Source organism: Bombus flavifrons, chromosome 11, assembly GCF_040668555.2.
Source record: "Bombus flavifrons isolate JBK064 chromosome 11, iyBomFlav1_principal, whole genome shotgun sequence".
Lineage (NCBI taxonomy): Eukaryota > Metazoa > Arthropoda > Insecta > Hymenoptera > Apidae > Bombus > Bombus flavifrons.
The window spans coordinates 13,375,001-13,397,339 of NC_138452.1; the positions used below are offsets into that span (position 1 = coordinate 13,375,001).

General features: G+C 33.7%; 1 protein-coding gene across 9 annotated transcripts; it reads right to left on the reverse strand.

The window, feature by feature from the left end:
• Positions 1–808: 808 nt before the first annotated feature.
• On the reverse strand, positions 809–22,181 carry LOC138184710 (solute carrier family 2, facilitated glucose transporter member 1). Of its 9 annotated transcripts, none has more exons than XM_069122911.1 (9): positions 21,821–22,181; positions 18,880–19,073; positions 10,484–10,514; positions 10,338–10,397; positions 10,226–10,249; positions 3,403–3,501; positions 2,261–2,825; positions 1,678–2,078; positions 809–1,609 (listed from the first exon to the last, which is right to left on the reverse strand). In XM_069122911.1, the coding sequence occupies exons 1-9, from the start codon at positions 21,827–21,829 to the stop codon at positions 1,262–1,264; spliced, it is 1,731 nt and encodes a 576-aa protein (XP_068979012.1). In that variant the 5' UTR covers positions 21,830–22,181; the 3' UTR covers positions 809–1,261. The 9 variants fall into 9 exon arrangements, with proteins under 9 accessions (XP_068979012.1, XP_068979013.1, XP_068979019.1 ...); XM_069122912.1 differs by lacking the exon at positions 21,821–22,181 and adding an exon at positions 20,587–20,914; XM_069122918.1 differs by lacking the exons at positions 18,880–19,073; positions 21,821–22,181 and adding exons at positions 13,850–13,933; positions 14,124–14,815.
• Positions 22,182–22,339: the final 158 nt, after the last annotated feature.

Sequence of the window (22,339 nt, forward strand, 5' to 3'; positions counted from 1 at the left end):
CTTCTGTACGCTATACGGTAATATCCTACGTATATCTCTATGTACAAGTGTAACGGTACTCTTCATTTTTCTCATTTGGATAAAATTTATATTTCTTGCGGCATAATGTTATAGAATTTATAAAAGTCTGTATAATTGTATACATGCAACCAAGAAAACTGTAAAAAATTTAAAAACGTACGTTTTACAATAGCAAAATTTTTGTCGAGAATGAATCTCACGAGTTCCAACAATTTTACGCTATATTTGTCTGATTTCAGATATACACACGCGTTTTACTAACATTTATAAATACTTTGGAAACGTTTCGTGTAAAACAAATTTCTATCGAGGATTTTAGAAACATTGAAGTGTTTATATCGTATAAATCTCTCTGTATAAAAAAAAAAGAAAATAATTTTCAACCATGCAGAATGTATACTGATTTTAGCAAGATTTTCCAAATGTAATTCCAATGCAAAAAAATATTATATTTTTATGACTAGAGTAATAATATTTAGTATCGGTATAATTAAATAATATCGTTTCTTCGCTCTTTTTGAAGATAGAACAACATCTAGTGCGAACAGTATGTGCAAAAGCGAAAATTGTCGTCTAATTCTCTCAATTATTGATAAGGATAATTTCTTCATGTTTTTGATCTTCGATATAAAAATATATATTAGAAATAAAATATTCGTCTCTCTGAGGTTGAGCTTAGTTTAATTCTTTAAAACTATAGTATCTTGATCATTGTAATATGTATTATTAATTTCATTCGAGGTTTGTGTGTAATAAAGATATAAAAAGAAACGAACAAATTTGTTAAAAGATGTACAATTCGGTAGTTTTTAACATTGTGTTTCACTATGTGTAATTTGATACTGCTTTCGTATGTCACTATAAGTTTATTGTGCCGGTAATAATAGGAACTAAGTTTAAGTTTAATTCAAAGTCAAACTGCTTAAAAAATATGCGCGACTTGACAGCGTTTAGAATACACATTCAAAAGCAAGTACAGCTTTTTAATATTCTTGGAATTCGTCACAAAGTAAAAATACAATTTTCCGTAGTAATGATTCGCTAAAAAATGTTACGCCTTCGATTCGTATGAAAACGTGAATAGCATGTTAAAAATAGATGCATTCGTTGTTGTAGTCAAGTCACGGACTCTTTAAAGAAAGAAATTCGCATCTACGTTCGATTCATTCTTCTGTGAAAACCTTTCTTTAAGAATAGGTTCCTGATTAATTTCTTAAGCGCAATGACAATATGAAAGTTCTTACTGGTACGATATTTGTCGAAACATGCTACTAATCTCCTCCATCGTTTTGTTCTTTGTCTCGGGTACTTTTTTGTAAATGAAGAAAACGAAGAATGCTTGTAGTGCGGCGAAAATAATGAACACGTAGGCGCCTAATGCCTCTTGTAGCGGTAGGAATCCGATACTGACGATGAAGTTGGCCGTCCAATTGACCGCGATAGCAACGGACGTCGCCGCAGGCCTCGCGGATTGATTAAACAACTCGGATACCAAGAACCAAGGGATGCTACCTGGTCCAGTTGCAAATAGGATTACGAACGTCATTACCAGTACAATGGAGGAGTAAGCTGCTGCACGAGATGTATCCTGAAAACCAAAGAAAGGGATGCATCCGTTGGTTTTTCCTTTAAAGCAATACCGCGTAATATACTTACTGCGAAAGCAAGACAAACCGCGAGTAACGCGGTATCGATAAACATTCCGCTGAATCCGGCTAATAGCAACGTTTTTCTTCCAGCTTTTTCGACAAGTATCAAAGAAACGAAAGTCATAACAACGTTCATCGCTCCGACGGCCATCGTTGCATTTTGTGCTGCAGTCTTGTCCAACTGCGCCATCGTGAAGATCTTGGTCGAGAAGAACATGACGGCATTTATTCCGGACAATTGTTGAGCGAACATAACCATGATTGCGATCATCAATGGAATTCTAAGAGATGGATTTACAAATAATTCTTTCAATGTAACCTTTGGTACAAGTTTCACTGATTCGTATTCCGTCCTCATTTCCTCCATCTCATCGTGAACTTCGATCGTGCCACGCAACCAGGCCAAAGCTGCAACAACAAACAGTCGTTTCGTTATCGATAAACGTCTCGCTCCAATAATGCAATAGAATTCTGTTCAATGAAAACAATGTACGCAAAACAAGCGAAACAGCTATGTACTTTGCGGACGATACACAGCAAAAGTAATTAGTTAGAAAAGTAATTAACATTGAAAGACTGCGGAAATGTACCTCTCTGAGCTTCCATGTCTTTCCCTTTACTGAGCAACAGATATTTCGGACTTTCGGGACACAATGGAAGCGTAACCACTTGGAAAATTGCAGGGACAATTGTCAGACATAAAAGAAGCGGCCATTGGTCGTCAGTGCCCAAAATTTGCTCTAAACCAAGAATTTGTGATACCAGAATAGACATAGTAATAACTAGTTGATAAACTGTCCCAACGGCTCCTCGTAGATGAATAGGTGATATTTCAGATAGATACATAGGCGCTAAACCAGCGTTTAATCCTGCATTGATACCGATCAGAAATCTTCCGATAATTATCATTTCATAACTTTTCGCTGCTTTGGCACAGCCCTCGAAGATTACTGTGAGCAGGACCAGGATATTGTTCAGTAATAAACCACCCTTTCTACCAAAACGATCGGCTATCGAACCCACCAGAGAGCCACCGATCATTCCGCCTACGCAGAATATCGACACCGCTATTGCCCATATCATCGTTACTTCCGATTGTTTCGTTACTTGCCCAGTACGATTCATCTTCAGGTCACTGATCCAGTTTTCGATGAGCTGAAACACATCATCGATACCGTCACATATCTTTATCATTCACTTTCATTTCTACGTTATACTTTATCCGCTTACTCACTTACATTTCACATTCGAAAATTTAATTCGCAATTATAATGTCGAACAATGGCAAATTCAACTGTTTCGTCTATTCGACGTTGAGCAATAGTGGCGCTTGCAAAAATGAATTAAACACGTAAAAATTACATGTAGATACATACAAAAACCTACGATAACTGGGAAAATGGTATTATACATGTAACATAAAAAGCCTCATTATTGATTCTAACAACTCGTATGATGTTTGTATGTATATATTAATAATATTACGCGGTAACATTAAGAATAAAAAAAAGTTAGAAAGTATTTGGGATAGATCCAGAGATTTTATTAAACGGAAACGACAAATTATTATTGGAACGCAAGCATCGAGACTATTAGCTGATTTAACAACAACCGATTATCCTAAATAAATAACAATTTTGCTTAATAATTGTGCGAATGAATATGATCGTAAAGTAGGCACATATCGACGGTGTGTACAAGAAAAATGCTGACAATGTGTCTTATGAAATACCTGCTGAGGTGCATTAACGACACCAGTGTTGTACCCATGTTGAAACGATGATCCAAGTGCAGCAGCCGCAATAGCAAATGCTAGTCGTCCATTTAGACCCTGCAATAAGGACAATTATTTATTAGATCCGATCGCAAATCAAATCTATGAAATAGACGGACATCTATAGTATCGTGAATATGTTTAACTACTATGTTACTAGAAAAGAAACTTACTACCAAAAAGTAGTTACTCCGGATCGTAAAAAGATAGCTTAATGTCTTTATCAGATAGAACAAAATTAACAGATATCAAGTATTTATTATGTTTTATCTAGTTTTGTTTTCTAATTGGATCTAAAATCATTACACGAAACAAATCTGAGATTGGAGAGAGAAGCTTAAACATTAAAGATATTAAGTATATAGACAGAGTTTATAGCGACTAACGTTTGTTTGTAGAGACGAAAAAGGTCATGAAAAATACCGATTGTGGTTCACCACCAAACATCTACCAAACCGAAGACCTATTTGCCATCTTACCGCTTTACCAATGTAAGCGAATCCAACTGCTTTCAGAGTCATCGAGAAGTTCTGATCGATTCACTGACGAATTAAACAGAACCGTACCGATAACCAGATTAAATCACCGCAATTCGATCGTTTTATGCAAAATATCTGTAAATGTGGATGTATGTATACTTATATAGGTTTCCGGTGTTTTCAAGCACGTGTCAAAAACTACTCTGTAGGTCGGTACCCCTGCCGCGCATTTTTATACCGCTCCTGTCCATGGCACACAACCACCTTCAACACACTATTGTACATGATACGCACACGTGTCCGAGAGAACTCTACCAGCCAGTGTCTCTCAAATCAAACGAAGCACGAATATAATCTCCAATTTAATTCCAAATTAATTCGTACAATCCATTATACTCCGAAGGTGTTAGCAGCAGGCAACACATATACGTATCATTATTATTATTGTCATTGTTGTTATTATTATTATTATTATTATTATTATTATTATTATTATTATACTTGGCTGTATTATATGTACATCATCTACATATGTTATTGTTAAAATAGCGTTTGCCCTTAACTTCACTTTCACTTTTATTTTCGCCCATTATTTTTATGTTAAACACAGAGATTACTTTATATGTACAATATATGTGCTAACGTGCAAAGCAACTGTTTGGAAGAAAGGGTAAGTTGAAAGGAAATATTTAATTGACACAAATGGGAGAATATCTGTCAAGTCGCTGATAAAAATACATATGTATCTCACGCGATTTATTATTTCTCATGAATATGCATATTAAGAACTGCGTTACAGTTACAGACAAGCCTTGTTTCTACTATACATATATACGGCAGCATATTCCATGGCACGGTTCATTTTCATCGTTTTCTTTTACTCCATCTTTAAACCGATTACCGAACCAACTACTATGTATTCGGAATATAGCTATGATTTTGAGGCGACCAATCCGAGAAGCAAAGCTTCGATAAAATAACAAAAGCACCGTTGTAGGCGTAAGTAAGAGGCAGCAGACCGAGAAAACTGTATTTTATATTTGTCCCTAATGTACGACTTTATTTTATTTCAAGCTATCAAAAATTTCTCTCGAGCTTGACTGCTCTCACCTCGATTCGTTAAATATTTGATCACGATGCGAAGCTGACTTATCTTTTATTTGATTCGATCGAATTCACTGAGACTCCGTTTCAAGAAAACGACACCATCAACAGCGATGCGAATGAAATTGTTTCGTAAGCATATTTCACACGGTAGTGTAACAGTGCCTTTATTTGTAATTATATATGTTTGTTCGTGTAGGCGATACGCCAGCATAGTTTTAAAGCAAGTACGTTCCATATATTTAAAAAACTATCGTTATCTCCAATAACGATGACAAATACGTAGTAACAGTAACGAAATTCCATTTCATTACGAGTATGATGTCATGGTAGTAATTCTGAAACGAACGCGAACGAACTCACGAAGAAGCGAAAATTTCCTGTTCTTCGAACCTTTGTTGGCGATTGGTCGAAACAGAGGTGTGTCGATCACGAGCGGTGCCGATTGGCTGACGACGCCAAGCCCCTCTTTTACATCGGTCTCGTGGTACGCACAAGTTCGAGCATCCCAATTATAGCCACCACATGACACGAACGCAAACAATTTATTAAAACTTTCAAGCTGTCAATTAGTTCGACGATCCTCGATCGTACGGTAAAAACTTTCGAACTTTCCAAACGACTACTTTATTAATTCAACTACGAACGAAATATATATATACACATGTGTAGGATCTATATACACGATGATATAACTAATCAACTATATGTATAATATTATTTCCCAGTGATCTGAAATTGTCATGAATAGAATTGTATTCTATCTTAAAGAATTATATTATATTATATTATATTATATTATATTATCTCTCGCTTATTGCGTATATTTATGCATATACGAGAGAAATTTTCTCGACCAAAGATAAAAGAAAAGAATAACGTTGTTTGCACGTTACTATTCTTAAACAGAAATAATTTTGGACGCCACCCCGGATACTTTGATCCTTAACCAGCTCGTTCAGTGAACGAATCTTTTCTTCGCTTCGATCAATCTTAAACTAGATCTTATATCTCTTTATAAAATAAAACTCTTTATAAAATAAACGTGTTAATCTTATTTACATATTTTTTTTCCCCTCTTTATTTACGTATTCGATGACCAGGTGTATGGTATTTAAGAAATTGCGATTTTGCATCGGTTACCGATTTGCGTCATTCGTTGTATGATGTAAGTTGTAAAGAATAGTAAATGTAATTCCGATTTAATTCAATAATGTACATGCTATAAACGCATAAATAACAAATGTTTCGGCGAATAAAATCAAACGCTAGAGCAAAGTGGTAAGAAAAAGTTGTAATAATATTTGTAAGTATTCTAAGAGCACCTAACAATTTTACTTTCCATTTTCTAACACAAACATTGGTCTCATTCATCTCGAAACATTATCGTAGTAGGTAATTATTACTGTTCAAGGTTTTCATATATAGAAATAATCATACATATTGGTTAGATTAATATACACGAGTCGAGTAAACGATCAGCTTTTTCCCTCACTGTCTATTTGCCAAACTTTTGAACTAACGCGAACCATTATTTACGGACTGTACAAATGCTTCGGTAGTATTTACTCGTGATATACTTTGTTCACAAACTTTGTGAACAAGAGATCACAATTCGAATAATGTCACCGGCGTATATTTTAACTTTATATATGAATGTAACTCCTAACATACAGTTTCCGATTAATTTCCTTTCACTTTCGAGATATTGGGATTTTACTTACAAACAATTTGCGTATTATCCAACGAAAGGACAACTCGATCTTTTTAATAATTGTCGCGAATGTTTCCGTTCTTTTACTTCATCTGTACTAGCTGGCACGCGCCGTATTAAAAAAAAAAAAAAAAGAAAAAAGAAAGAAAATATTTTAACCGAATTAAATTATCAAAGTATGACGACAGTTTCAGACAAAGATAATGAAATTTCTGTTGCGAAGCCTACGCAACGATCTCGTTCAACGATTATTCGTTAATCGTTATTTAAAAGCAATCTCGATAATGCAACTCTCGAACAAACACGATTTAAATAAAATAGTTTCTCTCTCCCTCCTTCTGTTTCTTTAAACTGAACGTAGACCGGTAGTGAAATAATCTTATGCTCCTATAAATATAATCAGCTTAAAAAATAGGAAAGAAATAAACGTGGTTAGCAACACGTTCGGAGAGATAAACGAGCCAAAATCTGTAAAAAAATAGAATTCCCGAAACTAATCGGCCACTTTGAATGTTCTATTAGTTCTGTATTAAAATCGGACGATGGAAATAAACCTGAATCGTATTTCTTTGTAACTGAAAATAAGAAGCAATAAAATTCTGTACCTTGAATGCAATTAAGCGAATTATCATAGTCTTACTTCTAATAGCACAAAGTGTAAACTTTTCCACGTTTTGAAAATCTATGGTACCTCGAACGTTCAAATTGAATATTAATATTTTACCGCTAACAACATTTGCATACCGTTCCACGGTACTCGGAGCAAACACGACAGATTGATTTCGAAGAATATTTTGTCTGCTGCGAAATTGACACGATAACTAATAATGCGTTAATACGAGGTATTTGAGCAATGATTGTGCGAGAAAGAAAATGTATAATAACGTCTAGTTGTTAATTTAGCATCGTGGACAATTAACATTATACTTGTATTAAATATAGTTTTTTACCTGTAGCGTGTAGCTCATGGTAAATCGATAAAATTTCGTGACCGTTATTACTAAATATTATACGTTATACTTTATCGGAGGAAGGTTTTGCTGTCACTAACGCGTATATAAAATGCGAATCACACACAGATGCGGCAACAGTGAAGAGACAACGACCGAATCGTTCCGTGTCACGGTCGCGTATGAAAGCTACTGAGACCAGATTCGTGCTAACGGGTCGAAAGCCGATTTTCGAAACCAGTCGTATCTCCCTCTCCTCTTTGCTTCTCCCTCGAGCTTGGGCCCCTCGAACGACCAATTGGACGACACCAAGTTACCTACTTACCTCTCTCACCGATCCAGCATTTCACCCGATGAAATTCACAGGAAAAGAAATTCACGTTAACAATCGTCCATACTTGTTTACGACGATTTTGCTCTTATTCCTTTCTTTCCTTCATAATTAACTCAATCGCTTACTTTTACGAATACCGCTTACTAACACAGGAAATGTACGTTCCTGTTTATCATCGAATCCCATAATAGGTACGGATAGCTCGTTATTCGTGACGTTGTTTCATTTACGGTACGATCAATTTTTGTGAAAAAATTTTTTTTATCGAACAGAGGTAAAATTTGGGTAAAAACGCTCGACTTCGTTTCAAAATCAATAGTTTATCGACGTTCTATCGAAGATGAGTAATTTCAAGTAATAACTGCGACAGATCGTTCTGTACAACGATACCACCGCTAACCACTTCCTGATTAAAACTTTAATTCGTCTACACGATATAAATTAGACAAAAATGTACGCTCCGGATTAACACGTAATTATAGCGCAGTTGTATAGCCGAGCAGTTTTAAACATTATAATAACGCATTTGGATTTCTTACGTACGTTCTTCTCCATTTCATCGGTCTTAAACCAAAGTTCTATCGAACGAGCTTATATTTCATCCGCCACGTATCAAATCAATATGTTTACGCGGTTCAGTATAATAGCAATATCTTATATCGTGATGTAAGGCTCATTTTACAAAGTTTTTCTTAGCGCGACAGTAACATAATGAAAAATTCGATGAAAAAGAGAAATTTGTGTTATTGCTAAGATATTAGAAAGATAAACATTACTATTATATTAAAATGGCTGTTTGAGAAAATTTAAATAGACACTATGAGAGAGGGAGGGAGAGAGAGGGAGAGAGAGAGAGAGAGAGAGAGAATTTGAAGAAAATCTTACTCTAGCTGGATCTATTATTTTGTTGTTACAAGCTCGTACCGTCTCAATGCAAAACCGGATGTAGCCTTTTAATGTAGCGCTCGCGTTGCCTGCACCAATTTTATAGTTAAGAATATTAAAGTCAGAGTGGTTGTCGTAATCAACGTAATCCGGAGAACACTTTAACGACGTATTACCTCTATTCTTTGGAATTCATCTTGGTCGATACTTCTGCGGATCACGGTGATCAAATTTATTTGCGTTCGAAGCAAGAAGAAAAAGTTGGCCGCATAGACAAACATTTTCAACTATTTATTTCCCTTGGTTGCGCACTCTTTTACCCGGTTTTTCTCGTCTAACCATTCGCTTTGTTTAAACGTTTAGAAAGTTTCACGAAAATAAATAAATATCGTTCTAAGCGGAATATTTCAAAGATATTATTGAACTACGGTTCGATAGACTTTGACGGCTTCGGTATCATTAGACAAAACGGAAATTACGCAGACTGTGTAAACTGTAAACTCGTGTTCCGAGGAATTGGGCGGTTCTACGTGTACAACGACACGACCTTTCAAAGATAAAGACCTAGAACGAAGTGGAGAAACAAATCTAAGAATATATCTATTTCTTTGCAACATGATATTTTTAACGAATAAAAAATTGCTTGTCATCAAAAGTTACAGAATTAGCCGCATTTCTAGAAAGTGAAATTCAAACGCCAATACAGATCAATTGCCCGATCATTTTTAACATAACCGCTTATTACAAAAACTTGTTCGTATGTATGTGTACGTGTGTACGTACGTGTGTAGCAAAATTGGAAATAAGCATTCAACAGAATATAAAGATGTGATGGATTTACAAACGAAGTGTTTCAAAATATGTGAGAAATATAAGAATAAACGAGATAAAAAGGTAAAGTCAAGGAAACGACAATGTGACCTCCAGCCGTGGATATTCTTGTCTATCCGAAACTTATAATTTAATAGACAGGGCATAGAGAACGATTATGTTATCGCCGGTGACATTCGACATGGCCAAAATTTGAACTTTACACAAGATTAGGTTCCTCTCGGTACGCGCAACTTTACTCGTCGTGAGTCGTAACAGACAACGAAAAATGGCTTCGATATACGCGCTTATCTTCGTACACGAGGTAACATTCGAGATTCGCACAGGAAGAACGAAATCGAAATAAAACGGCTGCTCTAATAAACAATAATAAAATAATTTCAATGACTAAACAAACAGTTAACGAGTAAAAATACGAGTAAAAATACGAATTAAGATACTTCTCATATTAAAGATTATCGTTCACGTTCTATCGTATACTCACCCACCGCTTATCCTCCGTGGCAGGCTGCGTGTGAAAGAATAAACAAAGTAACAGGAAAGATAAGATTCGTTTTAACGCTATTTGTACTGAAATTTTGGAAAAAATTCTTTACCTTTGGCGCTGGTGTTAAAGGCGATGGCGTTGTAGCCTGTTTCTCGATTTCATTGCTTGACTAAATCGAAATTTGTTAATTACGTACGCATATCGAAAATATTCAAATGTCTAGAAATTTTATATTAATTTCTTTCTTGCTAATACCTTGTCATTTTCCGTTGCCATTATAAAGCGGCTTGTAAAAAAGAATCGTAAATTGTATATATATGTGTGTGTGCATATGCATACATACATACATACATACATACATACATACATACATACATACATACATACATATGTCATATGTTATTATACGAAAACGTTCAGCGAAATATTAATGATAAAATGAATAATTTACGAAATAATGTTTACAAGAGAAGGAGAAATGAATATACGTAGATAGTAAAATCATTGGAGTAAAATCTGGTCTTACGCAAGATTAAAACGTTTAAGATACTTCGAATCATTTCATGAGATTATGCGAAGTAATTTCAAGATAATTTAAAAATCAAATGGTTATAAATATATCCACTCTATGTATTTACGATGTATTATGAGGTGAAATATTAAATATACAATGAAGGAGTAGCTAACGATTGTTAATCGACATCTCGAGTTCGAATGATTGCGCATGATGCAGTCAACAATACGACAACCAAAGAGGTTCAACAGCATTGTACTTCTTACGGAATTCGTATCGTACGTGGTCATCTTTCTTGCCTGCTTCTTTTTTTTCTCTTTCTTTATCGCGCTGTGATACCCGCTGACGAGACAATTTCAGCAAACCCACACTGAAGGTCATCCAAGGTCAAATGTGGTAGCAAAATAAGCTTTCTTACGTTATAGACAATATCTCAATTGGTGTCCATTTACGTGAACGCAAAGTTGCAATTCTCGTATTGCTACACATCTCGTAGCCAAATTACCGGTTCATTTTAATTTTCTGCACAATCTTCGAAATGTTCGATGCAAAGGATATATACGGATATCGTTGAATATCGTTCAGCATACAAGGCTTAAAATCCCAATCCCTATCGAATTTTATTCATTTCTCCATAAATGACAATCGTATCTAGTTGCTCTTCCAGTGAAAACTTCATTTTGATAATAATCCTACCGATCGATAGTCATATATTTGATTTAGCAATCATTCACGCTAATCTTACAAACTGCCGCGATGTTTACATTCTTGGCTACACGCCGTGTATTAATAGAACATAAACAATATTTTAAAACTATTCATTTACATAAAAATACGGGTCTAGATCTAGCGACGATAAGATTTTTGGATCCACGCTGATCCATAACTCAAAAGAAATAACACATAATAATCGTTCTACCATCTTCGATGACCTTGGATGACCTCCAGCGATAGTTTGCCGAAGTCGTCTCAATACCGACTATCGCATTGCGATGAAATGAGCACAGCATTTCATTGAAAAAACTGGGAACAACCTTGAAATCTCCTCTATGCCTTCATCTACATAAAAATGTCTGTGTCACAGCATGCCCCGCCCCCTCTATACCGTGCAACTTTTGTATATAAAACATTTTTTCATGTTACTACGAATGACGGAAATATTCAAGTTGGGTATAATCATTGCCCCACTTTGTATGTATACGATTCTACACGATTTCATTGATTCAAAGGAAAGACAATTTTACTTTCATTCAGCAACAAAGAATGTTTCTATTAATGTAATATAGCATAACAAATAATATTCTTTTCGTTATATATTGCTGTTATTATGCTTATATATAATATACATATAACGCGCGCGCGTATGTGTGTGTATATATAGCATGCTTTATATTACAGCATCCCGTTTCATTTAATGATGCTTTAATGACTATAATGTTATAATCATTATTATAGATAAAAAAATAGATATCACTAAGACAACGTCGTAATGGGATCATCGAAAGGGACTCTAGCTTGCTTCTATAATATATAAATTGTATGTACGTAAATAATCAATCTTCGTTTCGATCAATATAAACAAAATATGTAATATCCAGGGGCGGCTACTCAATACGCGCTATCGTGCTGCAACATGCTAAAAAATATTTCAAAAATCGCTGATATTATAATTTTCGTTTCATGCTGTTATTTATTCGTGACTCGTTGTCACAGCGAGTTCATTTCTTGCATAAACGACGCGTGCGTCAGTGACTGTAGCAGGCTCGCAGCAGTCACGGATTGCCTTCTCGTTCTACTCGTCAGGCGGACACAACGTTTGAAAATCGCTTCTAGACTAAACAAAAGTCTATCGCTGTCCATTGTATCGATATCAATATAGCCGTTAATATCTTCCCTCACAGTCTCACACTTTTTCTTCGTTCAACATGTTCCGTTCCTTGCCGCAGTCAGTGTCACACGTTCTCTCGTTACTGTGAATATTTAAAAGTGTCCCTTTTCATTGTGTGACCTAATTCGAATCTTAATTTAATACGCGAGTATATCAGTCCTTGAAAATGAATTCCGTGCATTCTTTGACTTGTTTGCACTTACGCGATCTTTTGAAGAAAAAATTCAAATTAGAACACTGGGAAGAGCTACTCCTGATTTGACTTTTCGTTCGGCCAACCAAAAGGAGAGAACATTGTTCCATATACAACGCCAGAGGTTAGTGACATGTTCGCAGTCAAGAAAAATCGTCGAGCCGATTTAATTATTTAAGACTGTTTACGTGTAATCACACGTGCATGAAGCACGCAGCACGCAGCACGCTACGTGTAAAATCTACGAGCCGCCACTGGTAATAAACAGTAATAAACAGTAATAAACAGTAAAATATGTTGGAGGTCGTTACAAGCCCATCATAATTTCGTGTGCGAAGAAATGGAGTGGAAGAACTTTTAACGAAACAGTCTGTGTCAAAAATTTTTTAACTAACATATCCTGTCTATATGTATATATGAATTTTATATTTCTTCATACATCATGTAATATGGTATCGTTATATCGCGCAACTTTCCTTGAAACTCATAATCTTTCTTTAAATTAGTTCCTTTCTCACATCTATATACATATCAAAACATTTTAAGTCAAAGTCTAAACTGAAGAAACAATTCTAATCAAATTACCTTTACCTTCTTACCATTCACAACTGTTGCAATTAATAAATACAAATAACGTAATCAATGCTGACCATTATTATTTTATCGTAAGAATCAAAACATTTCTTTGTATCGAATTGAATTTAACTTTAGAATCATTATTGATATCAGTATAAAGAATTACCCCTTACGAACGATATTTACATTTATTTACATTACTAAAATGCATTACATACGATCTCATAAGAGTCAGAAAGAAATTTCCTATTTGTATACCCTACCCTCGATAATACATGTCTACTTGCAACTTGTGATTGTCAGTTTGCCTCTATCTGCTTTAGGTTTGCATTGAATTTACGTAAAGCAAACGTAGAATTTGTTTAATGAATTTTCACAAGAGAAATAGCGGCTGTTGCCGCGCGAGTGGAAAGCGCAACACAAATGAAACACGTATGTATGCGTACTTACTTACTGTTGATGACGTAGTCAAAGGGAACACGGGTTTGACTGTTCCAAGCGAGTTCACGTTCGATTCTCGTATGCTTATCTTCCCTGGGTAAACGAATAACCGACCAAGAAGTCTCACTGTATTTTTGTGCGCACGCGCGAAAATTTTCATTTCAATTCCAAATCTAGCATTGCTTAATTTTTCATCCACTTGGAAAATTATCTCTAGTCTAAGTCATTCGATCAGAGAAAACAATAATTATATCCAAATAACAAAATAAATTTACTCTCTTACTCTATTGTCTTTCCTTTGTTTCTTTCCTTTGTTGTTGTTGTTGTTGTTGTTGTTGTTGATTATAGACCATAAATATTTTAAATTTATTTTAACTCTATAGTTTAGTTATTTAAGTCAAGTGACTTTTTTCTAATAAATTTTCCAATAAATTTTCTAAAATAATATTACTTGATATAACACAGAGAAATTAAAGGTTATATGTGTGAATTATCTAAAGAACTTAATATTTATTCGAAATATTAATATATCACTTTAGAAAAATTGGAAAATTTCACTTTCGCATTCGCGTTTACTATTGCATAACGGTTGTTCATTCCTTATATCTTCCTACATTTCACATTAAAAGCCATTATGTACGTATTATGAACTTTATTGATTTACAACTTGCATAACGCGAAAAATAATTGACCTCGAATATTATTAGTTATAAATATCACGCAACATCTTTTTAGATTTACACCGATTTTACTTTGTATTCGATTAAGCATTCGGATATATCATCACACATATATTTTTTAAAGACACCGTTCTTATCACAATTAATTTCAATGTATATTTTCATACACAACCATATAATGTTCTTATACGAGTAAAACTAACGGAATTTTCAAACGACCATTAGGTCAACAATCTGTTAAATAGCGTTCTTCAGCTTGTAACATACGTATTCGCGTAAGGTATGAGGTATACTGACTTCCATTTCTGGCTGTTTTTGTCGAGCCTGCGCCACCACGGACGCCTATGTGGGCCAAATGTTTACCGGTAGATCGATATATTTTGAAACATGTAACTTTGGTTAAGGGGAAGTACATCATAATTCGCGTAATTTAGAATAGAAAACTTATTACGTTGACACATATGGAGATTACTGATTGCAAATATCATAAATGACTATAGATTAAATAAGAAATTTAAAGCAAAGTGCGTGCATGCGTGCGTGTGTGTATGCACATGTACGTAATAATTATATAAATTTAATATTTCATTATTTTATGTTAAGTAAAATAAACATTTATCTAAAATGCGACTTTGTTATCTTTGTATAACTAATTTTTTAAATATAACGTATATGTGTAAACATATTCTAACCTCTTTTGAGGTATACAGATATGGTATAGAGGTAAGAAATGACTATACTTTTGATCGTAGAACATTTATCAAATTATTGATATGAAAAAAAGGAGATGCAATGAGAGTATGCGGATATGTAATAAAACGTACTTAGTTATCTTATCTCACGTAAAAATGAACGATACCATCGCGTGGGCGATAAACGACGGCTACACATTCGATGCAACTGCAAGCTACACGCTCGCTACGCGACGTCATTACTCGGTAGATGGCGAGCCCCCAAGAATCATTCTCTCTCTCTCTCTCTCTCCCTCCCTCCCCCCCCCGCCCGAATCCCTCTTCCTTTTTCCTTCCAGCTCTTTGCTACATAACCTTTGAATTTTTACACATATGTTTACAATCCTCTTATTACTTTGCATTTTTGTAAGAAATTTGAAACGAAATCTTTGAGTACGTATAGTTATCGCATCACCTATTTATTGTGATTAATAATTACAATGTAACATTATGCTTCGAAATTATATATACATAACACAATTTAATTTATCGTATTATACAAATTTAGCAAACAATATTAAGAACGATAGTAAATAGTAATGATACCTTTATTCAAGCGTGAATAAGTTTAAATGAATCCAAGTTTCATAATAATCCAATTTTTTTGCTTGCAATTTACAATTTAGATACATATGTAATACAAAAATATTAAAGACTTAAATTATTGTAAAATATTCTGATATTAATATATTATATTTATAAAAGGAATTCATATAAAAGAAATTTGAAGTAATTTCCTTTAGCAAGTTGATGCCGTAAAACAAGCATGTATTAGCATTTCAAATTATGTTCCATCCACTTTCAAGCTGTTACATAGGTATGTACGTTCATCGAATCCAATGTTCTAAAACAATTATTGATAATTTAATTATAATTTAGAAATATATAATGCAATCATAAAGAGAACTAGAGGATGTTTATATATTTTTGCCAAGAAAAGATAAAAAATCTGAGAAATGCACATTCATGTTTCAAATGAATAATCCTTTTGAGAAATTGCGTACATACATACATACATACATACATACATACATACATGAGTATATGAAATGTGTCATAATTATAGGCTCATAATACAAAGGGCAAATACATATGTAATGTGAAAGAAACGCAATGTATGAAGCGAATTTCATAACTGATACATTAATCGAATGGTTATCGTATATTACAACGATGAAGAAAAAGTTATAAATAAATAACAATTTTTAATAATTGTATGTCGTTTAAAAATTGTTTCATGACAAACATAAAAATTGAGATTCTTATGAAACGAACATTACCGCTTATATTTTTTATTTAATAATAAATAAAGGAACGTAATTCGGTAATTTTTAGAATGTCGATGAGTTCTCGGTTTCTGTGGTTTTTAAGTATATATGTTGAAGAAATGAACGTTTTGAATCGTCAGATTTTTGCGAATATCTGGATTTCTAAGAGAGTCCGGCGATTGTACGTACGGGGAGAAAGTTGTTCAAAATGTTGATTTCTACGACATATCTCAAAATCGTCGAAATCGAGAACGCATGGACTTTCTAAATTCTGAATAATTCCCTATAAAATTCCCCATAATTTCACATATTTACTCATAGCATTATTAATTTAGCAATTCGTATAGCATTAATATAAATTTAATATATTTTTACTCATCGTAAATTGCATGTTGCGTTTATGTAACATTCATATACGATTGCGTCAGATAGTATACATATCTCGAGGAATTAAAGAACACCGACAGACGACAGGTGACGTGCCTTGTACACGCCCACCGAATCGACCAATCAGGAGCTAGGTTATCAGGTGTTCTCAAATTATTTCCTACACACAAGTTGTCTATAACTATTTTTCAAGAAAACAATATTCGTTGTAAAACATATACTGCTTTGAAACAGAAAAAGATAATTAAGATAAATTTAGGGAAACAAGATACGTTTAATTGTTTAACTGTTATGATGGAACCGCGATATGTTAACCACTGTTTGTGTCAATACATCGTCCTTAGACTGGTAACTCGGAACGGAAAACCGAATGAAAGGGAAAATTCACCTGTTGATGAGAGTATAAAATTCTAATCTTTTGTACAACATAAAATCGAACATCTTGAAACAATAGTTATTCTGAATAACTAAATTATGATATAAGAACAAGACTTTGATACAACTTTGATTGAAAATTTTATTCCAGATATTCCCATCACACGTTATTGCTAGTTTTTAAAATTGTTTGATAGAAAAACATATATTTTAAGAGATAAACGAATCATATTTATGTTGCAATTGCTGACAAATGTGATTTGTAGCATTTACGTGATTATTAAAAAAAAAAAGAAAAAAAGAAGAAAAAAAAGAATTCACTAAAGTAAGATTTTATAAAGTCCATAATTATAGAATATTGATATAATACGAGCGATAAGTATCGTTTAATTATCCGATAGGTACTAAGGGCATATTAATTGAATGCTTAGAATTCTATTAACTAGGGTCAAATGCGTATCTACGTACAGTAGTTTAGAGCTCATCTTACGTCATTCGAAGAAACCACAGATCGTTTGTGATCAAGAAAGCATTACTAAAGACTAACGATATTTGCTGCAAACTCTAGAGAATCGATCAATGATCTGTGATGCGTAAGGTCAAGAATTCCGTCAATCGTTCATGTGTTCTATTGATTATAATTATCGTAAAGCAACATTGATTCAAAATATTATTTCATTTTTACTCTATAATCGACATCCTTATGGAATTTCTAAGATCGCAAGTATTGTACATCGTTCTTGAATATCGAAATCTAAATGTCATTTTAACCATTTAATTAATTTTGATTGCTTGTTGTTATATATTATCACAGAGGAAATTCCTCTATGATATTGTATATTTTATATTAAACGATATTCATTTCAAAGAGTGTCGTTATTCAATAGGTAACCTTAAACGTAAATACAATTAGTTTCTCTTCAAATAAATTATCTTCTTTTCGTGCTTCCCTTCTTACGTGTGTACATGCACATAGAAAGCATTTTTGTTTATATGTATATATGAATCGTTAGGTCGTTTACGAATGAAAGTTCTGCGGATCATTCGTAAGTTGTGGTAGCTTACGCACTGATGATATTTTACTAACTTACTAATTTCATTAACTTACTTATATTTATATCTATAGATTGTCAAAAATTTCGATCAAGTGGTGAATTTGGTCGATACGTATGTTTCCTTTAAACAACCAGTATTATTTGGATGAAAATATTACAGTAAAAAATCTGCAGAGCTTAATCAACGACTTATTATTGCTTCATTGTCTGACAACATTCGTATCTATATAAATTTCACTCGGGATTTACATCGAATCAGCTTATATAGTTTATATAGTTTTATATAGTTATTTTATACATTTCATGTTTGTGTTTTTAATATCAGTAATTAGCGTCATGTTGTGTGTATTTAATATCAGTAATGGTTTATTGCAATTTTAGCAATAAAAAGTAAATTAGTACAACATACGATAAAAATACATTAGTAGAATATCAAGAGAAGATGTAAGAAAATGCTAATATGTCTAAAAGTAATTTGTTACATAAGCAATTTAAAGATATTTCGATAAATGATTTGAATATATATAAAAACAATCTACTCACTTTTCCAGCTGAGACAGGTATAGTGGTTTCTCTAGCATAAATCGGAACGTCCATATCACTAACACTGCTGCTGATACTAGGTGCTCTGGAATCTGGTCGACCATTAATAGGAACAGAAAGATGCGTTGGCCTAAGTGGATGAGATTCCGCGACAAAACCTTCTCCAAAGTCCTCATCATCTCGATCCATTTTTCCTTACAACACCGAAGATAATATACATAAAGCGATAAACCAACGTATTTGTCACTTTTGATAAATATCAATATCTCAGCCACCTCGCCGATTTCGATGATTTTTGAATATGTTGTAGAAATCAACGTTTGGAACAACCTTTCCCTCTACATATAATCGGTCGCCTGGTCTTAGTTTCCGAGATATCCGGAAAAAAGCTGTCGATATCACTACTATGAATTTTGCCTATAATTGTCCGTCCGTGGCTGCGTATGCGTCAGTATTGATTAACGGCCGCTGTAAGACGGCCGGATAAAATGACGCCTAGTCTAAACCTAATTCTTATCTTTTGTTTGTAATTTATTTGCATATCTTCTTGTTAGGTTTAAGTTAGACGCTATTTTATCCGGCGGTCGCGTCGTAAGGTAGCCGGCAACCAATACTGACGCATACGATAACAGCCTACGCGGGCGCCTACAAATATAGGCAGAATTCACGGTGTGGTACCAACAGTTTTTTTCCGAATATCTCGGAAACTAAGACCGAGCGGCGATTTTACGTATAGGAAAAAGTTGTTCGAAATGTTCACTTTTACAATATATACAAAAATCGTCGAAAACGGTGAGGTGAGTGACATGTCGATAATTAACATAATAAATTTACATTGAGTATTTACTATACTCTTCAAGCACGTTGGAAATGTACAGATTTCGTTTTTAGATGGTAATTATTACCGAGAAGAGAAGGGTGATATACAACTTTGTAATTGACTGAAATATTGCAGTTTCTGCATAAATTATTAAAGATAAAAATAGATATATCATTAGAATAATGACAATTGTCAATTATGCGTCGTAGATAATGTACGTAAAATTAGCGCGAGAATGTGACAACAGTACGCTTTCCCTATCAATTATTTGGCAAAGAATCAAGGCTAGTGACTCGATGACACACTCCCCACTTCTATTGAAAATTTCGTCCTACGATCATTCAAGAAAATCATTAGAAATTAATGTAACTTTTGTACTAATTACATATTTCGAAAACATCAACATAATTCACACTGTTCGCTATTTAGGATTTCAAAGACACATAAATACACAAAATTTAGGAGCAAATTATAACGTATAGTTTGATTTAGAATTAAAATTAACATACTTTCTTTTTTTACTTGATGTTGTGAGTTTTACTCTCTTAATTTCTTGTGTTAAAAATATGTATATTTATAATAGATTATTAATTACGTTTTAAATGAGCATGTTTCTCGCAAATCACTCGACATGAATTGGCAAGAATTCTTGAATATGCTATGCATATTTAACATTTATACGTTCGACCAATGAACCAATGTTTAAAGGTTTCGCACGTGAAAGGAAAAAAAAAATGATTTTTCTATATATGATTCGTTCTATATAAGATGAAATATATTAGTTCGCTCGAGCCAATATGCCGACCGTGAAAAATCAGGACATGGTCCATTGACGTCAACAAGGAGTCTAAAAGCTGTTATAAGAAAAGCATGACATTATTAATTACCTCGTGCTCAAGCGAAGTAGAAACGATAGAAAGAATAGAATGAAGAGAACAGTTCGGCAAGAGTCCGTTGTTTCTCAATGAGTGAACCTGCACCTCTTATAGCGCTGATTGTGAAAGGATCTGTTGAACGTGTTACCGATGAAATCGACGATAAAAGCACGAAAATGCGGGGAGCAAAATATCGAAGATCAGAGCATCCGTCCACCCAGGGTGTGCTCTTGAGACTGAGCTAGAGGACGCATCAAGTCGCGACGTCGCCGTCGTCGTCGCCGTCGGCAAGACGTAGCCGTCGGCCTCCGGCTGGATTTAATTTTAACGCGTACGTCGTTAGACGAGCCTCCGGCTTCCTCTAACAACGAACACAACTACGTTAATGCATCGCCTCTTCTTCCCCCTCGATTCTTCTATTCTCCTATATTTCTGCATCAATTAATTCTTGCTTCAATTGATTTCACTTGACCTGGTAGCATATCCTACCGACAGATTCTATCAGACTTCTAACTATTCCAATATCTTCCGAAGATGTTCATATTTTTTCTTACTCTACCTTGCATTCTTAGAATTAATCACAGTTAAAATCGTCTTTATTTGATAAAAATTTTTTAAAAATTGATAAAAAACAATGTAAACATTTACGTTTAAAAGGTACTTATATATTTAATATTTATTATTCCTACATCTTTTCTTATAAGTCAACCTCCTTTATATTCGTCATCATAGAAATTTCTTCATCAATTGTATCTTACATATGCATCTATCTCACAATCAAATAAAAGATATCTATTAATCAATGTCAACTTTGTACAACAAATTATTGTCGCTATTTAATTTCAATTAATTTTCATCGTGTTTTCTAATAACATTGATTACATAAAATAAGAACACTCGATTTTAAGACTAGCTATGTGTATCAAAGGTGGTTTACTTCAACTGATACCGATTTATAAAGTTACGTTTCTATACATAATTTTAATGACGCACTACTAGAAAAAGATATCGTATACTAAAGAGTATGTAATAACTAAAATATCATTCGACTATTTCTAACATAGAAAATTTGAAATCTAGTGAAATATCATTGAAATATAAAACTCTTTTCTTGTTAGAATATTGAAAAGATAATTACAGTATTTGTATTTGATATTTTTTAATCAATATTTTTTTATTAAAAATACAATCAGGGATACAATTTAACACTTACTAAATCTTACAATATTGTTTCTCATAAACTTACCAGCGTCATCTGGTGAATTATTCAGTTACCGAGTGTTCATAGGGCCGTATTCATAGTTCGTTCTCAAGATAATGCTTAAATTTTTATAAAGTAATGCATCGATCTTATTTCCCTTAAGAAATCACGAATTCATAATGGTTGCTTAAGAAGATTTATCAGGCAGAAGCAAACGCTTATATGCAGAATCGTCTTATATTCACTTTCTTTTCAAAGTCTTTGCTTAAGACCACGATCATATACGCAGGTTCGGAAACTCCTGTGGCGAGGGTAGTTCCAAATTTGAGGACAGAAAGTTTCTTGAATTCTCCACTACAAACAGGACGCTGATGTCGAGTAGCTAAAACAATTTCAACAAAGTAACACGTGATTCAAGTAATCAAGTGAACATTTTATCATTTTTGTAACGCTTTTTAAGTAGGTATACGTTATTTATGCATAAACACTTCTATTTATGGTTGAACTTCGCTTTAGGGAACACAAAATTATAATCTTGTAGCCCCCCCCCCTTTTTTTTTTTTA

What these genes read in the sequence shown, in the direction of transcription:
- LOC138184710 (XM_069122911.1), bottom strand. An exon ending in TCGTTAATGCACCTCAGCAG is followed by an intron (nt 2,826 to 3,402) that starts GTATTTCATAAG and finishes GATGTGTTTCAG; the next exon opens with CTCATCGAAAACTGGATCAG. An exon ending in CGGTTTGTCTTGCTTTCGCA is followed by an intron (nt 1,610 to 1,677) that starts GTAAGTATATTA and finishes TTTGGTTTTCAG; the next exon opens with GATACATCTCGTGCAGCAGC.